Genomic DNA, 25678 nt, shown 5'->3' with positions numbered 1-25678 from the left:
CACGTGTATTACTGATTACCCTCCGCTACGGACTGTGCAGTAACTTGCTGAATACATATGCGGAGGTAAAGTCAGAGGCATTTGCCTCTATCTCTGACAAGGCCGAAGTGGCCGTGCGGTTCTAGGCGCTGCAGTCTGGAACCGCGAGACCGCTACGGTCGCAGGTTCGAATCCTGCATCGGGTATGGGTGCGTGTGATGTCCTTAGGTTAGTTAGGTTTAACTAGTTCTAAGTTCTAGGGGACTAATGACCTCAGAAGTTGAGTCCCATAGTGCTCAGAGCCATTTGAACCATTTTTCTGACAAGGCATAAAGTCTAATTTTCCTTCTATTAACAGTAGGAACTTCTTCTGTTCCCTGGCTGCTAGAAAGAACAGTTAAATGTAATCCCATCAGAGGCACGGAAAACAGATACTAGGATTACTCATGTGAGATAGGAAAGTTGAACGCCCTGCTCGGTAGGCGGAGCATTAGCTATTTTGGGTAATATTTAGGACCGAAGTCGGCAATGGCCTTGTTTAAGGACGAATGCGCCATTAACCTGAACACATTGTGGGAAGAAACGGAAAACATAATTTAGAATGGCTGGTTGTTGATTTGAACCTCGCCGCGGCCCAACATAATCCAATGTCATAACTACTGCATCACTTCGTTCGATAACGTGAAACAATATTGTAAGTAGTATCAAGATCAGGAGCGTGATTTTGCCGCATGTAAGTCATATATGGGAAGAGGAAGCTGGAGACCACATAAACGGGTGCATCCAGACAGTCGCTAGCAAAATCCAGAAAAGAGAAAGTATGTAACGAAGAGGTTCGATAACGAATGGATGTAGGAGGGTCGCTAACAACTGACATCGAACAGAAGCAGTTAATATGGTATGGTCATGTACAACAGATGGATGAACCCACGTTACCTAAGAATACTGAGCCGTGGATACCACCCAACTGCAGAAAACGTGGATATAAAAAGTTATTTCCATATGCTTTCAAGCCCAGTGGCGGAGGAGAGACTGGGTTAAATCTTAGGAAATGTTTATGTGCCTCTAAGGTGAAGTTGTGTCGTATGAGGAGTCATTTAACGACTGGGAATACAACTCGTGATAGCTGCAGAGCTGAAACTATCACTGGTATCAGACGTAAAAGTCGGCTGAGACGGTTCGTGGAGGCCAACAGGTGTTACATTCTGGGAAATGTTTTTGCGGCATTCTGTAGGACCATTAATATATGCAGGGACTACTGCCGAACAACCGGATTAAAAATTCATGCTTGGATATCACGTTCACGCATGCACTGTGGGTGTCTTTCCTAAGAAGAGCAAGATCCTTCAGCGAGATAATACGCCTCACGTTGCTGCTAGAGATGCCGACGGGTGTTTCGGACAGTACGGTCAAAAGACTTCAAACTACTTCTGTGACCCAGCTGAACGACTATGGGAACGTGTCGGTCATCGTTTTCGATGCGTGAATACTCGAGCATACATCGGTCAACAGCGGTGGAAAACACTGCAGCAAGCATTCCATGGCTGCAGATAGCCCTGGGGTGCTATCACCAACAGAATCCGCCACTGTTAGTGTGGTGTGCGTACTGTAAGACCTTCGGTACACACACCACCAGATTATTTGACTTGTCGCTCTAACTAAGTAGGCGAGTGTCAGCAATATGTCTCGTGGTCTTATTGTAGCGTGTTTATCTTCTGCCGTTAGGTCAGACGATAGAAATGCCACTTGCATGCTTAGAGTAGCAGATTGACGGTGACCAACTTTAAACAGAACTTGATTAATTTTCACACACATTTATTAAAATAATCATAAGCATAAAAATAACTTAACTTGGTTCTGGATGCTATTTACAATCGACAATCTGAAGTTCCTTTGGTCTTGGTACGTTAATCTTATTCTCACATATCTCTGATACTGGACGAAGTGTCTATACATTTCTCTTCATGGCTATGTACAGGAATATGATAATCTTATTAGGCGCAGACTGAAACTTGACTATAGACTGGTACAGACTAATGCAGACTGGTGCAGACTGATGCAGACTAAGGCAGGCTGACTAATCGGAGGTCTGTACACACGTTATAATACCTCAAGCGTTCAGGTATCACTGCGCGAGTGTGATCCGCGAGGAGAAAAGGTTCTACGTTAGCAGCAATCTCATTGGCTGCGTTACATATTAATACGCGGATCCGCGGAAGCAGAATTTGGTCCGTCTTTATGACAGCGCCATCTCGTAGTGCGGAGACGGACGAGCGCTGCGCCTGCGCTGTTGTGCTTAGCGTGGCGCGCTCTAGTGGGAAAATTGTGTACGCGCTGACTACGCCGAACTATGTGCACAACAGTCAGTTTATCTAGCTTTTGTATATGCTGCAAAGGAACTCTACTCCGGATACTTCCAAAAGTGTCGTAATATCGTGACTTGACAACTAGTTGTCAACATAAATCTTAGATTTTGTTTGTGGACAGAAGCAAGTTAAACAATTCATAGAAGCCGCCTTAAGAAGGAATATAAAGTTTAATGTTCTTTCGGTGACGAGGTCATTAGTGATCGAGCAAGAGCTGGGACTGGGTAAGAATAAAGAATGAAATCTTTCATGACATTTTCAATGGAATCATCCTCGCATTTGCCTTGAGAGGTTTAGGGAACCAAGGAAAACTTAAATCTGGATGGCCGGATGGGATACTGAACTCGCGCTCTGCTAAATGCAAGTCTGGTGTCTTAAGAAGTACGCACCTCATGCGATCAGAATCACTTCAATACCTGCGCAGTTGAGAGTGCAGAAGTTTCTCAGAACCTGTCTCTTGGTGACTGGCTCTTTGATAACTTAATGAGGCTATGTGTCGGACTAGAGGCGTTCTTCTGCACGTTCAGATCTATGGGAGGAGTCGGCACTCAGTAATGCAAGGGGAGTCTGCCGGGTTGTACATTCGCAACGCAGAAGAGATGAAACAGCTCCGTATGCGTAAGTAGGCAACGCAGCTGCTGTTAATGTAGATGTTGATCTTTCTTACACTCCGAAGGCGTTTAATTTTTCCTGTCAAGCTATAATGTTGTGCAAATATTTTCACAATCCTACTAAAGTTGTTGACCGGGCGCGCTGCCAGCAGCCATTACTTTGCGTCGGTAGGAGGTGACGCGTGCAAATGTGACACTAAACAAGCATTCCTGGTGCTGCCTACGCAGTTCATCTCCGAAAAAATAACGTAGTTATTAGCATATTTAGTTGGAAGGATGTCTCACTTCTGCACTCTAGAAAAGTGGAGCACGTTTTTTCCCATTCTATGAGTGCGATGCATCACTGTCGGCAAGCGTCTGTATAGCCTCGAATTTTTCTGATTTTATTGTCATGGTCATATCGCGACATATGAAATAATATGTTGCTTGACTCTTCCTGGATGCGGAAGTTTACTAGTGAGCCCGTCCTAAGTGCACAACGTGACCCAGTCGGATAGCCGCGCGCTTTACTACACCACTTTCGGGATTCGGTGAGCCGCGCCGGACCCCGATCAGTGCTGCCGTGCGGATTAACGATGAGGGCCGGTACGTCGGCCAGCCTAGATGTGGTTTTTAGGCGGCTTCCCACATCTGCTCAGTTACACGATTCGCAAATATCTCCATAACATTCTCACACTTTCGCACGGGATAACACTACACGCAGATAGATGGGTTACACAAATTTCTCTCCCGGGCGACAGGTGGGGCATCCGGCCACTCTGTACCACTAACACTGCCAGACCAAGATTAACATGCCAATTCCTTGAAGATACGGGTTAAAACCAGCAAAAGTGCAACTTGCGTCAGCGAAGCGGGAAAGTCGACCGACTAATATGTATGAGACGTAATACCTCAGCCAATATTGAGAACAGAATAAAAATGTTCGGAGGCATTACTTTACAGCAAGCCCTCGTTCGTTCGCAAAGATTTTCGTGCTGTAGAATTCACATATCGATGTCAATTATAATGACAGTGGATTACGACTGTTGTGTTGACGCGTTTACTCACTGTCCAGAGACATAAAATCCTAGACAGAAAAAAATGCAGCACCACCGAAAAATCCCCAGTAAAGCAACAAATATACGACACTCATGAGTACTCTGAAAACAAATAACCGATTTAAAAGTAAGAAAAATACATCCACACTTTCTCCATACAAAGTATATTTTATAGGAACCTAACCATTAGGAATGTTTCTGCATCATTACTTGCTAATTCTCTTTCCATCAGACTTCAAACTGCGCAATCACCGACGTCTTAAAACTACTTTTAGGTCAATTATCATGTGACCTTAACTCTCAAATTAGCCTTGGAGAAGTCTATATGTGATAACTAGTGATTGAGTTTCAAAAGTTTGCACATGAAGTTGTCGCGTTGAAATATACACCATAGAATGTGTTGAAATAAGGATGTAAATTAGAGCTCTACAACTTCCTAGACGTAGTAGTTGCTGTTAAGTATCTGGCAGTTATTCTAATTACTATTATTTTTGATATTCAGCGCACACCACACCATCACGACTCTCATTCGTTGTTAAGACCCGAAGTGCTATAAAAAAGTAGAAGTCACACTTTGTACAAAACCTTAATCAGAGGTAAGCGAGTTATATAGGACGACGTTTCCTGAAGCAGATTTTCACGGTGTATTCGTAGATTTTCTGTAACAAAACACTTCGTTGTTTTAGAGCGATAGTAAAGCAGATTGTTCGAGTTCTACTTCATAAACAATGGTGATGATACGAGAAGAAAGAGGAGATTAGTGTTTAAAGTCCCATCGACGACAATGTTAGTAGAGATAGAGCATATTCTCGTACTGTGGAAAGATGGTGAAGCGAGTCGACCCTTCCTAAAGGCGTATACCGACATTTGCGACAAGCGATTTAGGAAAATCACGGAGAACCCAATGCTAGAAGGACAGACGGGGATTTGAACCACCGTGATCCCGAATGTGCTTCCAGCGTCTGACCACTGCACCACCTTAGTCAGTTTGATATTAGAAAGAGCCATGAGCTTTCACAGATGTGAACAACTGCGCAAATTTCCGGTATTGTAATTAGTCACTTCTATTTAAAGAATGCCATCGTTTTCCTTCATCATACAATCCACCAGTGCAAGTCCCAAAAACATGCCGAACTGAAGTCTGCAATGATACAGACATATCGAATCTTGCCCTGACCCGTCTGTGCCGTTGCAGCCCACAGGTGGCGCGGAATGCCCCATCATCCGAGAATAGGAGCCTGTCGACTAGGCGCGCCCTAGTTGGTCTGAGGAAGTCTGCTGAGTTAGTCGCAGGTGCGCATGGTGTACACAGTCACGAATCGGAGTGCGGAAAGATTGCACGAACACTAATAACTGTTGATCCACGTTAGTTTTAGATGAAATAACACACTACAACACATGACCCGTCAGAGTAGCCGAGAGCGCTAATGCGCTGCTGCTTCCTGGACTCGGGTAGGCGCGCTGGCCACGGATCGGAACCGCCCGGCGGATTAATGACGAGGACCGGTGTGCCGGCCAGCCTAGATGTGGTTTAAGTGGTTTTCTACATCCCCCTAGATGAATACCGGGCTGGCCCCACTTCCCACATGCGTTACACGACTCGCAGACATTTGAAACACGTTCGCACTATTTCATGATATACACTAGACGCAGACAGCTGGGGTACACTGTTTCCGTCCGGGAGGGGGGGGGGGGGGGGTGTATGGGGTGGCGCAGGAAGGGCATCCGGCCACCCCTTCAAACTAACCATGCCGCCCTGCCAATACTGCGGGATAAAGGCACACGTAAAAGAAGAACAGGCTAAAACATGTAATATTTTACGGTGACCGGAAACGTGTAAATGCTACTGCGACCGCTACGGTCGCAGGTTCGAATCCTTCCTCGGGCATGAATGTATGTGATGTCCTTAGGATAGTTAGGTTTAAGTAATTCTAAGTTCTAGGGAACTGATGGCCTCAGATGTTAAGTCCCATAGTGCTCAGAGCCAAATGCTACTGCAATGTAAACAACACCGTAAGGCCTTTCCTATGAACTTGAAGTATAATAATTACAGTGTCTAGTAGGAACTGTCCTGATTGCAAGAGACTTTTCTCATCATTTTTTTGTTTTTTATTGACATAATTATATAGAGAAGTAAGAGTAGGACATTTATAGGGAACATGTCACTGTGGCACAGGGTTAGGAACTTTATTACCGTGATATGTGTACCTTCACAGTAACGCTATCTTCCAATTCTGTCAATATCAAGTGTCCGATGACAAATCAATGCGACAGAAAATTAAAGAACACAGGAATGAAGAAGCAATATTAATCTAAAACCGTAGTGGCGCTTTACAAGTCTTACCGTCTTGTTTACAGCGCAACAATAAAACATTGAAATATGTGGCTATTTTGTATAAGTTGTAAATAAATAGTTGCTACTATTATAGTTCTAAACCTCGTGTTTCTGACACAACATACCTGTGACACAACATAGCGCACTCTCGAGTGCTACTGGCTCTATGATCACCAAACGGAAGGAGCAGAAAATGTTTTTGGTTATTTTAAAGCTCTTTTAAGATTTTTATAATAATTTCCTCATCGACGTTTCATTTTTACGCAAAGGAACATCTTTTATGTATTATGTAAGTCAACAGAGGGTACTTTCGAGTGCTACAAACTTTGCAACAGTTAGGATTCGTATGAAACAATTATTTTAAAAATTTTGATAATTGTTCTATAAAATTCTTTTAAAATATTTTAATGTTATTAAATTCGACGTCAGTGATTTATGCTACACTTATCAGCATTTCTCATGAATTGCAAAGGTCCACTCTCTGCCGGCCGGAGTGGCCGTGCGGTTCTAGGCGCTGCAGTCTGGAACCGAGCGACCGCTGCGGTCGCAGGTTCGAATCCTGCCTCGGGCATGGATGTGTGTGATGTCCTTAGGTTAGTTAGGTTTAATTAGTTCTAAGTTCTAGGCGACTGATGACCTCAGAAGTTAAGTCGCTTAGTGCCAATAGCCATTTTGGTCCACTCTCTACAGGTAGAGGGCGCTTTTCAGAGACGTAGGTGTTGCACCAATCAGGTTTCCATATATATATATATATATAAAGCCGCAGCAGGCTAGTGCATGGATGGTTATGACAGTGAACTCTCATTTCCAAATTCTACAGGTTACTCTATAACTGTAACAAATTATATGTTGCAGACATTTGTATTATAAGTAAATTCTTAAGGATCTTGAAGCTTTATAAACTTAAATTTTAAACCATTTGTAATTTGAACCCATTGTGATTATTACATAATCTTTCGCAATAGATCTGAAGAAGGGCAACTGGCCCGAAAACAGTCATATGGAAATAAAGGCAAGGGATCTGAAGACTTATTCTGGACACTTTTTTATGAGTAACGATTGCTGTAACTCCATCGAGACGAGTACGTCCAATTTTGATGAAAATTAAAACTTTACGATTATCCCGTGTAGTACCAATGGAACTATAAATACACGATATGCCTTTATGTTAGTTAGGCGAGGACATAAAGTATGTGCCAGTTTGCGAGGCGGTGGCGGCGGCTGAGCGAGTGCGTGTGTGTTGGTGTGCGTAGGATGCGGCGGGCCGCAGCACGCACTGCTGGGGAAGACGCGCCGGCCGCGCACCGCCTTCACGTCGCAGCAGCTGCTGGAGCTGGAGAAGCAGTTCCGCCAGAACAAGTACCTGTCCAGGCCCAAGCGCTTCGAGGTCGCGACCAACCTCATGCTCACCGAGACGCAGGTCAGTCCACTCACCAAGCTGCCTCAGCACACAGAGCATCGATTATCCGAAACAAATGGATGTGAGGTGTTCTGATCCTAGATTATTAGGAAAACTGATCACTTCATTCATTGGAATATAAAACGAAGAAACACTAACCCAAACATAGTTTTTTGTCATATGTCTTACAAATAACAAAGTGAACTAGAACGAGATTTTCACTCTGCAGCGGAGTGTGCGCTGATATGAAACTTCCTGGCAGATTAAAACTGTGTGCCGGACCGAGACTCGAACTCGGGACGTTTGCCTTTCGCGGGCAAGTACTCTACCAACTGAGCTACCCAAGCACGACTCACGGCCCCTCCTCACAGCTTTACTTTTGCCAGTACCTCGTAATGTTTGGAAGGTAGGAGACGAAGTACTGGCAGAAGTAAAGCTGTGAGGAAGGGCCGTGAGTTGTGCTTGGGTAGCTCAGTTGGTAGAGCACTTGCCCGCGAAAGGCAAGGGTCCCGAGTTCGAGTCTCGGTCCGGCACATAGTTTTAATCTGCCAGGAAGTTACATATCAGCGCACACTCCGCTGCAGAGTGAAAATCTCATTCTGGAAACATCCCCCAGGCTGTGGCTAAGCCATGTCTCCGCAATATCCTTTCTTTCAGGAGTGCTAGTTCTGCAAGGTTCACAGGAAAGCTTCTGTAAAGTTTGGAAGGTAGGAGACGAGATACTGGCAGAAGTAAGGCTGTGAGGACGGTGCGTGAATCGTGCTTGGGTAGCTCAGTTGGTAGAGCAGTTGCCCGCGAAAGGTAAAGGTCCCGAGTTCGAGTCTCGGTCCGGCACACAGTTTTGATGTGCCAGGAAGTTTCAACAAAGTGAACTGACCACACAGTCCTGCTCGAAAAGTTCAGTTTGGCTTTTAAATCGAGGCTACAGCTTACATTACAAATGTAATGTATTGCGAATACATAGAAAGAAAGATCCTTTATTGTGTCATTATATGATAGCGGAACAAACACTGGTAGCAGTTACTTCTGTAAAATATCTGGGAGTATGCGTGCGGAACGATTTGAAGTGGAATGATCATATAAAATTAATTGTTGGTAAGGCGGGTGCCAGGTTGAGATTCACTGGGAGAGTCCTTAGAAAATGTAGTCCATCAACAAAGGAAGTGGCTTACAAAACACTCGTTCGACCTATACTTGCGTATTGCTCATCAGTGTGGGATCCGTACCAGGTCGGGTTGACGGACGCGATAGAGAAGATCCAAAGAAGAGCGGCGCGTTTCGTCACAGGGTTATTTCGTAAGCGTGATAGCGTTACGGAGATGTTTAGCAAACTCAAGTGGCAGACTCTGCAAGAGAGGCGCTCTGCATCGCGGTGCAGCTTGCTGTCCAGGTTTCGAGAGGGTGCGTTTCTAGATGAGGTATCGAATATATTGCTTCCCCCTACTTATACCTCCCGAGGAGATCACGAATGTAAAATTAGAGAGATTCGAGCGTGCACGGAGGCTTTCCGGCAGTCGTTCTTCCCGCGAACCATACGCGACTGGAACAGGAAAGAGAGGTAATGACAGTGGCACGTAAAGTGCCCTCCGCCACACACCGTTAGTCGGCTTGCGGAGTATAAATGTAGATGTAGACGAAAGAAAATACAAAATTTGTCAGAGCAGAGATTCGTTTTTTGGTGCTAAATCTCGTAGTTGTTTTAAAGACAGTGACTGGAAAGCATCTTATTCTTGTTGTTGTAAGCACTTCATAGGCGCCTAATCGCAGTGGAAAGCGTCATCACTAGACGCTATTTTTTTCAAAATGGTCGTTGTCTCTAGGCACTTCCTCCTACCGCAGTGGTCTTGGTCCAATTATTTCATCGTCTATCAATATTTTATAGCTACGCCCGTCATTGTCGCATTAGAACCATCCTTGAACATTTTCATGATCGCATTCTTCTGATCTTGAAGATTCTTTAATTGACCCAGCCAGTTGAGATACAAATTGGCTACTCGTTGGGTCGTCAGGTGCTGTGATAGAATCGTCTGAAGAGAGGAGCTCATCGCAAGATTTTGTTAGCTCGGAGTCCTTGTCAGCAGACCAAGCTTCATCTGTCGTGTGTACAGCGTTCTTCTAGTCAATTACTTTGTACAGTTACTCAATTGTTTGTTTATATTCTTCCCTGATCAGTACCATACGCTGCAATGCCTTTCTCTAATAACGTTTGAAACTTTCAATACCGTCGTGGTACATTGGTTGGAGTACTGGAGTAACATTAGGAGGAAAAAGCAACTTCAAAACTTCCGTTTTCACTTTCACGTTGAAGAATGTCTTGGGGAGTTAACAATCAACAGCAAAATATTTACAGAAATATCAGTTTCAGGCTGATGCTCTTTGACTTCAGAGATAAGTTCAGTGTCGTACCACTCTGCAAAACTTATTGTTTTTACCTGTGACTTCTTTTGGTTGTTGCAGGTAACTAAAAATTTTTATTCTCTTAAAGCGTCGCGGAATTGTAGACTCCTTTTGGATTATCAAATGCAGCCAGTGTGTTTCAGTGTTTCAGTTTACCGACTGTAATGCTTTCGGCCCACCGATATTTCGGTTGGTCGGTATACGGATAATCGATGCTCTACTGTACATTACTTATAATTTAATAATTAATTGTACAAAGGTGCCAAGTATCATGTCTGTGCAATTTGAGACATTACAATAAAAAGATGCAATGTGATAAGGACCAATACACGCCACAAAGTCTACGTGTAGTGATGCTTGTGAACAAGATGGATCGAGGTCAATTCCCGTGACTGGCACCTGAGAAATGTTCAGTGTGCCCTTCACTTGTCTGTCAGTTTTTCTTTCTGTTGTGTGCCGATTAAGATAATGTCATTTTTCTTTATGAATTATTAGAAAGAAAGACACAATGATATTTTGTCGCTGGCGATAGCTTTCTCTCTGATGACTCTGATATTGCCTTGCAGCGAGAAGGAATACCGCCAGGAAAAGCACTTATACTGATCGACTTGTCTAAAATGGAGGTGAACTCTGCCGGCCGGAGTAGCCGAGTGGTTCTAGGCGCTACAGTCTGGAACTGCGCGACCGCTGCGGTCGCAGGTTCGAGTCCTGCCTCGGTCATGGATGTGTGTGATGTCCTTAGGTTAGTTAGGTTTAAGTAGTTCTAAGTCCTAGGGGACTGATGACCTCAGAAGTTAAGTCCTATAGTACTCAGAGCCATTTGAACCATTTTTTGAGGTGGAGTCTAAAGTTGTTAAACCACTTAATGTAATCCATATACTCGGTAATTTTTTTTTCAGTTTCGAGTTTTGGCTGGTGACAGATGCAAAGAATAATAACATTTCCATACCTCCCACTATCGTTTACGATTCATTGGATTTTTTTGGTGCAGTAGTCAAACAATCGCATAGACAGATAGAGACTGGTGGTAAGATAAGCGTACTCAAGAGAGAAAAACTTGTAAGATATATGAGATTCGCTACCTTGGATGTTTGTTCCTCACTGAAGCTACGCAAACAATAAAAAGGATTTAATTGCCATGATTCCGTATTTATCCACGAAGAAAGAATTAATTTCACTCATAGACGAATGGAAAATAATTTGAACATATCACACACTACAGTATATGGACATTTTGCACCTTTTAATATTCGGCTTCTTCTCAGCACTGTGGCATTCCTTACATAACTTATCTCCATCAGGAGTAGTGATGTAAATTATGTCTCCCACCTGACGATGATGGTATAGTGAATAAATGAAATTCTTGTGAGTCACGGAGAAAGTAATAGTTTCGTCTGACTTTATAAATAAACCGGTAATATAACGTAATTGTAAAATAAATTGTGAAAAGACTAAAGTAATTACATATGATGCTTTTATTGTTACGCCTGTAGGTAAATCTGGCAATCTTCATCTTTATACTACAAGGTATCTAATAGCATCTAAAGCTAATGAACAATTATATTTTATGCTGCAGTGTTAGTAGTATAGTGTACCAGGAGATAAAAGAGACCATAAGAACCTTTAGGGAATATGTAGACTTAGCCTACGCGATGCTATAGGAACTCCCCACCGTGAACGGACACAGAACAACGTGAAACAGAGAGCGACCTTCGGAACTACACCGTGTAATCTTACCCTCCCACACATCACCATTAAAGTTCTCATTATTTACACAAATTTTTGAAAATTACGAGAGGAGTAAGATTACAAAAGAAGAACTTTTTACTTATCTTGATTATCTCGTTGTTGTTGTCGATGACTCAAAGTCTTGTCGAGGAGTACTTTGTTGCAGCTGAAAATTTCGATTTCTTAGGTTCGTGATGACAAAATAACTGTTGAAGGGTTGCCTGTTGCTATGAATATCTTCTTATTTTATACCATTCCTCTAAATCACACTGACTTTACAATTTCCACGTTCAAAAAACCAATAATTACATTGTTGTTGACAAGTTCAGAAAAATACGTGCGTTTCCATCAGAGGCATGCCCACCGCTACTTACATTATGCGGTACTCACATTATTTCAAAGAGTTTACAAAGCAAAAGAGTTTTCAAAACAAAAGATGAATCATCTCTAAAATATATCAATATTTTATAAATTAATCCATAAATGAATTTAATAATTAGTGTTAGATTGTGCAATTAATAATATGAATTTTAAGAATGTCACAGATTTTGTAATTTCAAATATTTTTAAAAGAAGAGTAACACGTTAATTTATTTTTTATACATTTTAGTCTGAAATATAATACATCGTATACAAAATCATATGAATACTTTTAATGAAACAGCTGACATACTTTTAACCTATGCGATATTCGAGATTATACATGGTATCGGTTATCTCTATAAAAAAAAAAGGTAATGTTAGAGGAGAATGATTCATTACAACTGCCTGACAAAAAAGTCAAACATCCAGAAGGGAGGATGAAATGAAATGAAACATCACTGGTTGAAAGGGTATTTGCTGTTATATCAGTGATTACAAAATCGATCCAAATTTAAAAAGAACTTGGCAGTATGAGCCCACATATCAGTATGACGCAGCAAGCTCTCTGGCCTGGAAGCAACACCGATTCCTTTTGGAAGGCTGTCATAAAAGGAGATGTATCCTGTCTCGAGGCAAATTGTTGTACCTGGTCCTTGATATTCTGGCGCTGGGCAGAGTTCACGTCACAGCCGGTCCCACACCTGTCCTATTGGAGACAGATCTGGAGATCTTACTGGCCACGGGAGTACCTGGAGCAACCAGCTCACAGATACACTTGCCATGTGTTGACGAACATCGTCTTGTTGAAAAATGGCACCACGGTACTTTCGAATGAGTCGTAACACACGAGGACGCAGGGTGTTGGTGACGTACCGATGTGCCATTGTGTCCTCAGACTCCTCTCACTCACTACTGGCCGTGACCTGATGTCATTTCCGATGGCTGTACACACCGTGACGCCAGGAGTAACACCTCTGTGCCTCTAAAAAAAAATACAAGAGTTGGAACTCCTTACAGGTCGCCACCATGACTGACGATGGTCATGCGGGATAGCGCACAGCCGCGATTCATCGCCGAGTACAATGTGGCGCCATTCGTGAGCAAGATTCCCGATCACGGCACCACTCCACATGCAGTCTTTTGTGTTGTGATTTTAACGATAACGGTAGCCGACGCATGGGACGGTAATTCCCTGCTGCTAGTCTCTTACCAATGGTGCGGGGTGACACACGATGTTGTTCTCGGATAACAGGCCCAGTTGTGAAGCATTTACAGTGTGCTCCGTGCACAAGCGGCGATCCTCTTGTGGGGGTCAGATGAGGTCGACCGGAACCTTGACGAGGATTATGGCTGTTCTCAGGTTCCCATGCAGTCCAACTTGCGGCCACTGTCACATCCGAATGCCCCAAAGTTCAGGATCTTGTACGATTTGACCAGCTGGCCATGTGAAGACCCAAACTGAGGCTCTTTTTACACTCTGTCAGCTGCTGATATCGCTGTCTCATGAGAGTACGTGGCATCTCCATGTGCTTCATAGCGATCACACTGCTGTTGAATATGATCACGTTCCTCATGTACCATACTAGGCGTGGAAACAACACTAAACATGAAAAAACACTAATTCGCTTTTGGTGGCCATTCTGTCTGTGATAGAGAACTGAATCTTTTTTCATTTACATTGACAATCGACCATGTCTTCAGGGTGCTCCCCCCCCCCCTTTTTTTTTGTTTTTTTTGCAGACAGAGTATGCAGTGTGATGACAAGAGGTACGATTACCCATGTATGCTGACAGAACAATTAGAAGAATATCCGTCACCAATAGAAAGGCATGGGACATTTTTCATAACACTGAGTACTAGTTCTGTGTACTTCTCCCTATACATCCCCGAATGCGATTAACAATCCCAAAGAATGCGAAACGACTGAGGACGGGCAGTGGTAAGTCTACTACTCTCGCGTTGGCCAGGAAAAGGTTTCCAATAATTTACCGTCCATTTTCAGGTTTTCCGTGGCGTTCTTTAGTAACTTTAGGAGCATGTGTGAATAGTTTGCTGAAGTAGACTAGGGCCAATCCCTTTCCCCATCTTTGTTCGATTCGAGCTATCCCTCATCTCTTATCGTCCCGTTGTACACAGTTCATTAAAATAGGCACTTCCTTCCTTCCTTCCTTCCTGAGTAGTCCAAGGTGATTGCAGTCTTTCCAAACTTGTCTCCCTAAAACGTCACATGAATATCACATGGTAGCCAGATCCTGCGAATCAGCGAAATCATTACATGCGTGCGATGTGCTTAAGCCTGTGTCGCAGAAACTTTGGGTCTCTATGCGGACGAGCGTTGTCCATCAAAATAAAGTAAAGGCTCGCACCATAGAAATATCGATCATATGTCCACACTATCAGTCTCGTCACCGTTCCCTTCTGATAGGCACTGCTGCAAAGATATGCATACAGTGGTCCTCCATGAATGAACGTCGTATCTACTCAGGTCATAACGCCACGTTCAGAATAATTGTCATGTCCCTATATAGAGGGCACGGAAACGCATTCTCGTTTTCTCCGCCGGCCGGTGTGGCCGAGCGGTTCTAGGCGCTTCAGTCTGGAACCGCGCGACCGCTACGGTCGCAGGTTCGAATCCTGCCTCGGGCATGGATGTGTGTGATGTCCTTAGGTTAGTTATGTTTAAGTAGTTCTAAGTTCTAGGTGACTGATGACCTCATATATTAAGTCCCATAGTGCTTAGAGCCATTTGAACCATGAAACTTCCTGGCAGATTAAACCTGTGTGCCGAACTGAGACTCGAACTCGGGACCTTTGCCTTTCGCAGGCAAGTACTCTACCATCTGAGCTACCCAAGCTTGGGTAACTCAGATGGTAGAGAACCTGCCTGTGAAAGGCAAAGGTCCCGAGTTCGAGTCTGGGTCTGGCACACAGTTTTAATCTGCCAGGAAGTTTCGTATGCGCACACTCCGTTGCAGAGTGGAAATCTCATTCAAGATATCTAAACATGTTTGTCACACTGTCAGGAACATTTTGACACGTACAATGCAGCATATCTTTCTGGATGGGCACTGTACATTTTACTTCAGAGACACAAAGAATTTCCTGTGTGCCATGGACAAATGCCACGGATCCGTTCCTGTTCATGTTATACATTATAGTCTAAGCGGATAATATTAATAAAAATTACAGATATTTGACAAATTATGCCGTTATCTAAGAGGAAGCATTGTCCTACGAACACTGCAGAAATAACCAGTCATGTCTTGATAAAATATCACCGACGTGCAAAGGTAGGAAATTAGCTTTTAATATAGCGATGTATGAAGCTGAGGACTAAACTAAAGGAAAGGCTGCAGCAGCCTTATGCTACGTATGGATGACTCGTAATTCGAATCAGTAATCTGATATAAAAGCTCTGAGTAAAATTTACATGAAAATATGAAACAGCAAGTCCATCAATGATTAAACTTCGTGAAAAGTAGGTAATCGGATTCGGTATAATGGTAGGGTACTGAAAATAGAAATCTGCTTACGAAGCAGATTGCTTATAGATCACTTGTGCGACATTCAATGGAATACCACACAAGTGTATCGAGTCCATTACAAGTGAGAGTAACAGAGATAATCTATAAAATGCAAAGAAGTATTATATTGATACAGAGCAGCGTTTAGATCCTGTTTAGTCACTTTGATTTAATTTTCCATAATTTTCCTAAAACACGGTAAGCCGTTGCTGGGATGGTTGTTTATTCCTCCCCATACTTGTCCAATTAAGGTCTCTAATGCCTTCAACGTCTGTGACCCTTTACAGTCGACCGTTTCTTCCGTTTTTCTCTAGTGATAGCGTTCTCGATGAGTCTCGAGTCGCACTTGCCTTGACATACTGTTACAACAAAGTATGCGTGCCATCCGAAGAAACAGCCGAATCGAGCGAAGCGGCACTCATATGTCAGATTTTGTGGTCTCTCCATAACACTGCAGAGGGCTTCCGAAATACGAACATGCTGACTGCTCCATCATTCTCGTTAAAACTGAGATAGCGCAATCAAAGTTATATATAATTCAAATATTCTGCGCAATGTATGAACTTACTCAGGGTTGGGTTCATAAGTAACGTTCTACAGGTCGATTTTCACCTAGCTGCTATAATTTAGCTTAGCTTACTTGAACATCAAGATGTAAATTTGCATATGACTGAAAGCATACTTTTCATTATAGTATGGATGCACAGCAGGTTGGCTGAAGATAAGACGACTTAATAATAACACTGTAGAAGAGCTGTTAGCTTCACAGCGGAAATATGAGGAGAAACATGCATTTATTTCGAATGTGACCAGGTGAACAATCCAGAAAGACACTACATCTTTATGGCACACGAGTTTACTTAGTTGTCGCGATAAGGTACCTAAAGAGCAGTTGACGTTTCTTTGCAGTACAGTTTTTTCTGATTCAAAGTCTGCTTACGATGACTCAGTAGGAACACTCATTAACGTCAGGTCGTGAAGAGCAGAAACTGTGATGATATAGAGCTATATTAAACTTGAATGCCTCACGCAACGTGTTGCACTATTAGTCGGTACATACGCACTCGGATTACCATTCAGCGACCCACATTACGCATACGACATGGGAATGTACACAATCGAGATTTAGGTGCTTAAATTATGCAAATGATTCGTTTCATTGCACGGCAGTTAGAGGGCATGCGTGGGGTAGTACCGCACGAATTTGCATCTCACTAACCAGAACACGTCTTTACGCGGAATATCATAACTGCAATATGTTCCTTCACGCATATTAGCACTTGCTGTGTGGGATACTAGAATACTACTCGGACATATTATATCTTCTCTTGAATTAAATGAATTTCGCAACATGTTACATGTCTCATTTAGCGTAACCCAACGGTGCAACTTCCGAGGCTGGACTCCTCAGAATCCTATAACTTTCTGCTTTTGTGATGAAACGTTTTGGGCAAAATACGAGGGAGTGATGAAAAGCAATGCCTTCGAATTTTTAATGTGAAAATTCAAAGTTTTTTAAATAAAACGCACGTCATTAACAGTCTACATTTTTCTTCTTCATGGCTACATATGTACTTCCCAACATAGTCCCCCTTTCACTCACATTTCTCCCAAAGAGATACCATTTTGTTGATACCGTCACTGTAGAATGTTCAACTTTCTTGAGGGAGCTATAAACTCACCTATACTTGCACCGCTTCATATGTATCAAAGTGGATCCCTCGAAGGTGTTGTTTAAGTATTGGAAACAGATTGGATGGTACCAAGTCGGGATTGTATGGAGGACGATCGATGAAAGTGAATTCAGAGCGTCGGATTGTTACAGAGGTCGCAGCGCTCGTCTGTGACCTGACATTGTCATGCTGAAGGGCCGGCCGCGATAGCCGAGCGGTTCTAAGCGCTTCAGTCCGGAACCGCGCGACTGCTACGGTCGCAGGTTCGAATCCTGCCTCGGGCTTGGATGTGTGTGATGTACTTAGGTTAGTTAGGTTTAAGTAGTTCTAAGTCTAGGGGACTGAATACCTCAGATGTTAAGTCCCATAGTGCTCAGAGACATTTTAACCATGCTGAAGGAGAGGTTGCTGCATGTGCGGAATAACTCTACACACCGCCATGTCACACGCTGCTATTTGAAGCCGTCTTGCGACAGAGGGCTGAAAATGTGTAGAAATGAAGAATAAAGATGTAAAATGTTAATAACGTTTTATTATTTAAAAAACTTTAAGAGTTTTAACATAAAAAAATTCGTAGGTACTACATTTCAGCGCGCCCTAAAACACCGGTATTGTACCGATAATCAAAGGGAAATATTTTCTTGAAAGCTCATGATGAGCTTATAAAATAGACCAAATCTCATACTGATAGATTTAAAAGAATTGTACCAGTTTTTGAGCCAGGAAATGGAACATCACCCGCCATTTCATTCTACGTTTTAGACTTCCTTTATAGTTTCATCAGTCTGACGATTAAGAGACGAATAAAAGCTTCCTTTAGTATCAATTCTATTTTATTGGGGGCGCACTGATTTTATCTTAAGATCCTGCTTGCAGTCATAATATTGGATTTTGGTCATTTCCTCGTTTCTCCTGGAAATATTCAACATTACTACATTAAAACTTTGAACATAGCTGCAAAGGTTTAGTGACCGTGTCAGAATTATATTGTAACAAATAAGCCCCCGGTCACAAATGTTAAGTCAAAATTGACCTGGTTTCGACGTTACTATGAGCGTCGTCTTCAGAATTAGACTAACTGTACTAAAACATTAGGTATATAGTACATTAATAAAATTAAAGTTTGTACTGACTCGAAACGATGCAGTACTTACAAGTCCGGCCGAGATCTTTTTTAATATGTGACTTGTAAGTACTGCATCGTTTCCAGTCAGTACAAACTTTAATTTTATTAATGTACTATATACCTAATGTTTTAGTACAGTTAGTCTAACTCTGAAGACGACGCTCATAGTAGCGTCGAAACCAGGTCAATTTTGACTTAACATTTGTGACCGAGGGCTTATTTGTTACAATATAATTACTACACTATTCACATCCCTTTGAAAGATACTTCGGGAGTCTTCAAAGCTTCCCATTGCAGTCTCTCAATCGCTGGACGTTGTCTTTCGTATTCCGGTGTGAATGACTAACGGCCTTGGCAAAAGAAGTGTGACATTTGCGTTCTTATGACAAGGAATTAAAACAAAACTTTCTGTCTAGACACGTTCTTCTTCTCTCGAAATGCGCCGTCCAGCAGGGATTCCCTTACCATCGTGTAAAACTACGCTTGGGCGTTACTCGCACCACGGACGTAGCGATCAGGGTGTCATGGGAGAGATCGTCAACCACTACAACTGTTTCGCGTCTCAGTACCAAACACTTTCAGTACGAGAGCTCGTCCTTCTTTCCCACTGTCGTTGATGGGCTTGCCGCTCCTTTGCAGCTTACGAGTCAAATTTGACAAAGAACAGCCTCTCAAGCTTTATCTGTAATATGACCGGCAATTAAGTACTTAATTCATCACGGTCACGTACGAGGAGCTTCAAGAAGTGACGAATGTCGTGCGATGCTAAGATTATTTGCGCAACAAGAGTGGAGTATTCCCAGAAGAGAAAATTTGTCCTGGGCTTCGTGCAGACATAGTTCTGCTGCAGTACGGTTAACAAGTGTTTCACAGTACTGAAGAGTAATAACTCCGCAACTGGAAACGTGCTCCAGAGATGAAATACGTAGGTCAGTACGATTCCTGTGGAGATAACATCTAAATTTCGCACAGGTTCACCGTGAAGTTCTGAAGGTGTATGGACCAAATACAGTGTCGAGTCCAGCCATAGGCAAATCGTTCCAACAGTTTTGACCAAAGCCGCACAGACGTGAGTGATGCTGGTGGGGAAGAAAGGCTATCAACATCGACTACAGATTTCCCGACGATGAGGACGTTCCCACGGCGGGTGACTAATAGTTCCGTGACCAATGACTATTTCCATCGTCGAGATAACTGAACGATTATTAGAACTTTCCGACCGTTGTTAAAAGACACTTGGTGACTATGTTGAGAAATAGTGTCATGCATCTGTGTCACTTGGAAGTGTAGTGCAGCATTCAATAGAAGTACTTGGCCAGCCGTACTTTTTGTTGTCCTCTCGTAGTTAATGTTGATGGTGGGTAAATTAAAAGCGATAACGGGAAAGACTAACAACTTTTCACCCTCTTTAAAGTAAGTATATGAAACAATTTTCGTAACATCGACATTCCTGTGGAGTTACAGAGCCTCCCAATATATCAGAAGCACGTACGGTTTAACATTGCTCAAGAATTTTTAGGTTCATGAACTTTGGAGACAAGCAACTAAAAGCCAGTCCCGTGAGAAACCACGTGTCCACTAACAGAAATTTATCTGTGCTCTACTACATCAGTGCCTGGGTAACTGCAGAATGTGGAACTTCAGGACTCGTACACAGTGTATGTCTTTTATCCTCTATGGCAGGGGCGGGCAAACGCTGCACGCGGCTCATGAGCGCACAGCGCTGCACGCGTGCTGCTCGCGTGCAATCGTCGAACGGGACAGTGCCGACAGCCTGCAGGTTGCGGCAGTGTAGTACCAGGCTAGCTGCGGACGTCGAAGCGAAGCGACCACTACGTAGTGAACGTTGTATTTCAATAACCGGAAAATGCAGAATGAATCAAGGAAACGGAGAATTGGAGATTTGCTATCTTTTAAAAAGGAATGGGAGAATCATTAGTTCTCTGTGGAAAAACGTGAAAATTGGAAATGTATAATATGTGACAGTATTGTCGCTGGTGAGCGGAAGTTTAATATTGAACGCCATTATAATAAATTTCAGTATGTTGCCGTTCTTAGTGCAATAAAAGAGGAATTTCTCAAGCGATTTGGGGATATACCATACTTATCCCAAGGTTTTGAATAGTTCTCGAGAGAATCTGGTTTCTGTAGATGATATTCATCACAGTTTGCAAATGGAATTAATAGATCTACAGTGTAATTCTCGCCTGAGAGACAAGTTCCTTTTGGCAAGACGTGTAATAGATTTTTGTCACGACTTTCCACAGCAAGAGTTTCCTCGTCTCCATCGTGAAGCCATGAAGATAGTCAATGTTGGGCTTGACATACTTTTGTGAGAGATTTTTTTTTGTTATGAAAATTAGTAAGTCTCGGTTAAGAGCAAACATCAGTAATGAAAATTTATGTAACTGTTTGCGTTTGTCTGTATGTAGAAATTTTGTTCCAGAGATTAAACGTATTGTAAACTCCACCTGTGATAATTAAATAAAACGTATCGTAGGTAATAGGTACTCTTTCAAACCATGATTTCTGTCAAGCACTCCTACTAACCTCATTCCTTCATTTAATAAAGCAGGCCAGGAAACAAAACGCATTACAGAGGAAGAAGCGGAGAGACGGTATGGTGGGGAGGGGTGAGAAGCGGGTGGCCAGCTTGCCGCTGTGTGCACGCAGAACACCTGTTAACTGCACACGTGCATGTGCACCGCACAAGTGCAGAATTCCTGCCCGCCCCTGCTCTATGGCATCACTTATTTTGCATGTGATTCATGGAGCTACTGCTAACCTTTGGCACCACAGGAAGTTAGTTACGTACCAGTGACTGGCATCATCAATTTCCGTGCTTTGGAGTCGTATATCCAAGGGTCAATAAAAATCTTCTCGGCTTGACAAAAAGAAAACGAGGTTTGAAAAATACAGTTTTATTATTTTTATATATTAGTATATCCATTTTGAAAATCAACACATTTAGTAAAATAAATTTCAAACATTTTCGTGATTTAAGTTGGGTTGGGTTGTTTTGGGGAAGAGACCAAACAGCTAGGTCATCGGTCTCATTGGATTAGGGAAGGACGGGGAAGGAAGTCGGCCGTGCCCTGTCAAAGGAACCATCCCGGCATTTGCCCGTAGCGATTTAGGAAAATCACGGAAAACCTAAATCAGGATGGCCGAACGCGGGATTGAACCGTCGTCCTTCCGAATGCGAGTCCAGTGTGCTAACCACTGCGAAATTTCACTCGGTGTTATTTAAGTACTTTTCACACATGTTTTCACTCGTGATTATTAACACCATAAACAAGTAAGAAACTCACAGTTCTGAAACCTAACTAAAATGTTGTTGTTTCCAAAGCTTATAATACTTTGAACTTATTCGAGCCATATCTGTCTTAGGCCTACATCCTTTCCACAGTAATAACAAAAAACCATAGTTTTGTCCAGTGTCTATCCTCTACACAGCACTGACATATTCAGTGGTGACCGATATGTTATTAGCGGACGTTACTTTTCGTCCCGTACACAAAAATAGTTCATTTGTTTTGTAAACTGTATAAAGTTTAGTAATATTTGAGTGGTGACAGCTGATAGCTGCTATCGCACTTTTATTATTAGCAGCTGAACTCTGGTCGGTTGATTGATGGTTATTCTACAGATCATGTTCTTCAAGGTAGTGTACAAATGACTATATAGAAGTTGTACGAATACGATCTTAACTATACTGACTCACTATGCTCTTGTCATAAACCTGGTTCATGTGGGAAAAGTTTTTCTAAAGTTTCTTTAAATGTATAAAACCATGTAAATATATCGTGATTTAAATGTGTTTCTCCTACGAGTCGAGAATGTGAAACGGAGTAGTTAGTTTCAGCCTTGCATAAAAATCCAACTTAGGACACGGGTAGAATAAGGGAAGCTACTAACTCGGATTTTTCACATGTTCCTTTAATGTTGCCAATCATATCCCTATATTTGTTCTAGCGGAACATATGCCTAGTCCAAGCGGCCTGAAGGAGCCTTATAGAACTGCCGTTTCTAAGAAGCTTTTCCTCTGATTCATGGTACTTATCGTCTTGAGTAACTACGACTGCTTCACAAATCGAGCGTATTTTTATATAGATAATTTACTGTAGGAAGAATGGTAAAGTAGGTAAATTGGTCAAGTGAGAGCCTTTCTATCGGCTTGTGAAGCAACCGTTCAATAAAGCATACTGTCAAATATCTCTAAAACATTTGTACGTTAATACTATAGTTCGGTTAAATGTACATTCGTGTCAAATTAAGCCCTTAATACCTGAATAAATTTCTAGGTGAAAGACAAAGATAAAAAATCGTGGTGCTTTAAAGGTACCCGAAACACTCAGGAGAATGCACCACTTGTCAGAAGCGTTAGAACTTTCATGCAGAATCAGCACCTACCGGCACTACTGCTCAAAAGCAGGTAACCTTCCAGTTATTAGCACACCATTGGTACGATGCGAATTCGCGACACTAGGCATTAACGGATTACAATTACATACCAGAGCGAACCCGAATTGCGGCCTTCTGCTGGTATCTCATGCAATGTTGAAAGCTTTAACTTGCCACTAGTTTCCTCTCCATCTTTCCAAAGTAGACGAAAGGTCTCTCACTATTTTGAGGAGCTAGCAACTCTAGGTACCACAAATGCGCTTGTCACACATCTCCACCGGCATACATTCCGCTACAGGGTAAGGGAGAGTGTTCTACACTTTTCACAATTTCCCCTCTAGCCTACAATAGAGTTGTTGATATAATTTCTCATTCCCTTATTAAATGACAGCATTCACTTTATGTGTGCGGCAGTCTTTTTCTGAAACTTCAAAAATTACACCGAAAAAGTAAGATTTCTCCAAATGTGAAAAATTGTTTCAAGGTACAACATGGTCGCGTACTTAGGAACAACAGTTCTTCCCAGATTTAAAAGTGTTGCAAACGAGAAAATCTTCACAATACTGTATCTTATAGTACATGTGTTACATTATTAATCAGTAAGACATATTATCAACAAAGAGCTCCAAATTAAAAACAGTTTGAAATAGAAGCTACTGGCAACATGCATAAAATTCAAATTTCAAGGCAGGGAAAATTGTCAAGACATTAACGAAAGTCATTTCATTTGGAAATTACCATGAGTTCCATGATACAAGACCTTCAGTTTCAAGGTACAAGAAGACGCGTAACTGACGAATTGTGCCTTAACAGTTCATACGTTATTTAATTACAGGATTTTAGTCTCCATTAAACTCAGTAACCAAAGAATTAAAGATAACCTCCTAACAGCTTTGATGTATTATACACCACTTAAATATGCAGAACTCTTAATATTTACCAACCCTCCAGGAAATGCCTAAAACTGCTTCCCGTTTCCACTCATTAAAAGTTCTATAACAATTTCTAGTTGATTGACAGGAAATCTGTGGTGTGCAGCTAATCAGGAAGAGTCTAATACTGGGGAGTAGAGTTTACTCTGTTGTTGTGAGCTCAAGGTGTTTAACGAAGTCCTAAGTTTATAATCGTAAAACGTTGAAGTAGCCACTGAGAATCGAAGCTGGGATCTTCGGAACAGTAAATAGTAACGCTGACCACAATACTGCGGAGATGATGTATCCTATTTCCTTTTCTTTTCATGTGTCTCATACTCTGGGCGTTATTTAGCGGCCTGTGAGTGCCACCTGTCCAAAATGTAGCTACGAAGTGTTGGTGACCTACCAGTGGGTTGTACAATGTCATATTGTGTGGGCGTGGTTTATGGTGGACATGGGAAACGGAAAAATATGGAAGCCTATTATTTTAGACAAGCACCAAGGGGACCGCTGAGAGTAAGGTTTAAACCTGCTAACAGAATGTTTAAAGGAGAAAGACAGAAGTAAGTGAGAAGGAGTTGATCAAAGGAGTCTGTCTGACTTTTGACTTCCTCATCGGTCGATCATGTCATCATCTACATCTGAATTTTAACGAAGTTTCCCTCTTTCCCTCCCTCTCTCTCTCTCTCTCTCTCTCTCTCTCTCTCTTTCCTTCTCTCTCTCCTTCTCTCTCTCTCTGAGTTGCATCCGGCTGTATTAAAATCCATTGTAGCCGCGCTAGAATCTTTGGACGACCGGAAACCACACGCTGGCTGAGACAGAGAGAAGGAGCAACTTTATTAAAATTGATATGTAGATGATGAAATTAAATTGACAGATGAGGAAGTGAAAAAGATTCCTTTCAATAACAGCAATAACAAAGTTGTATAGTAGCATTTTACGGTAAATTTTCATCGATAGCAAAGGTAAGCAACGTGCTGCATGTTGCCTTTCGTCTTAAGAACTTTGGCCGATATTTGCTTCATGATTGTCCTGTTGTTTCGACAGCAAGAGTAGCTGCCATTGTCAGAAATCCGCCCTCCATTGCTCGTCGTGTACTGGACACTGAAGTATGACAATGCCAGCCACTCGTGCTGGCGAAACGTCTGAAAAATCAATAAACAAACGTCGGCGAAGTTCGCGAGGCGGAAACCAGCGAAAACACGTCGACAAGTGGCCAGTGAAGCCTCAACAATTTTTTAAAGGTGAATAGTTTGGTGGTCAGAACCATATATCTCAAACTCCCCTCCCCTTACAGTTTAATTTGCCGAACAAAACTTCTTTTATCACTATTGTTCCTGTGGAGCTGCACTACAATAAAGAGTACCAGTTTGGGTCACGAAGTTGTATCAAATATCGTACTTTAGCAAAAGGGTGTCTTGGCATTCCATGTTTTACCTGTATCCTAGAAAAAATAGTAAACATTATCAGAGGAACACTCAAAACAGTTATCATTATATAATTTTATCGTGAGTACAATTTATATGAATATTCTTTACTGTAGCTTGATAGAAGATTTATGTATAGACACCTCGATCAGTTATTTTAAAATTAAATTTAATTGTGCCATTAAAAGTTTCGAGCAAAGCTTCTGTTTTCTGTCTACAGATATGATGATGCACTTTTCTCCAAATCGTTAGTAACATAAGCACATTTTTTTCTAAGCTTACTGCTGCACAAATACATTAATATATTTTTCATTGTCTTCCTTGGATGAAAAGTCAGTTTCATGATAGATTTTAGAACCTCATTTTTTATTTCATTTCGAGCGACAAAAGCTCCA

The 25678-nt window shown here is 42.1% G+C and overlaps 1 protein-coding gene across 1 annotated transcript in view; it reads left to right on the top strand.

Annotated features, from left to right (window-relative positions):
* LOC124555948 (motor neuron and pancreas homeobox protein 1-like) overlaps positions 1–25678 on the top strand; it is a 271030-nt gene that overhangs the window by 204816 nt on the left and 40536 nt on the right. The window contains exon 2 of the mRNA XM_047129997.1: positions 7582–7748. Coding sequence (XP_046985953.1) covers positions 7582–7748 — 167 coding nt within the window. The remainder of the gene's footprint in view (positions 1–7581; positions 7749–25678) is intronic.

The sequence above is a fragment of the Schistocerca americana genome, chromosome X (genome assembly GCF_021461395.2).
Source record: "Schistocerca americana isolate TAMUIC-IGC-003095 chromosome X, iqSchAmer2.1, whole genome shotgun sequence".
Taxonomy (NCBI): Eukaryota; Metazoa; Arthropoda; class Insecta; order Orthoptera; family Acrididae; genus Schistocerca; species Schistocerca americana.
This window is presented reverse-complemented; position numbering and strand designations above follow the sequence as displayed.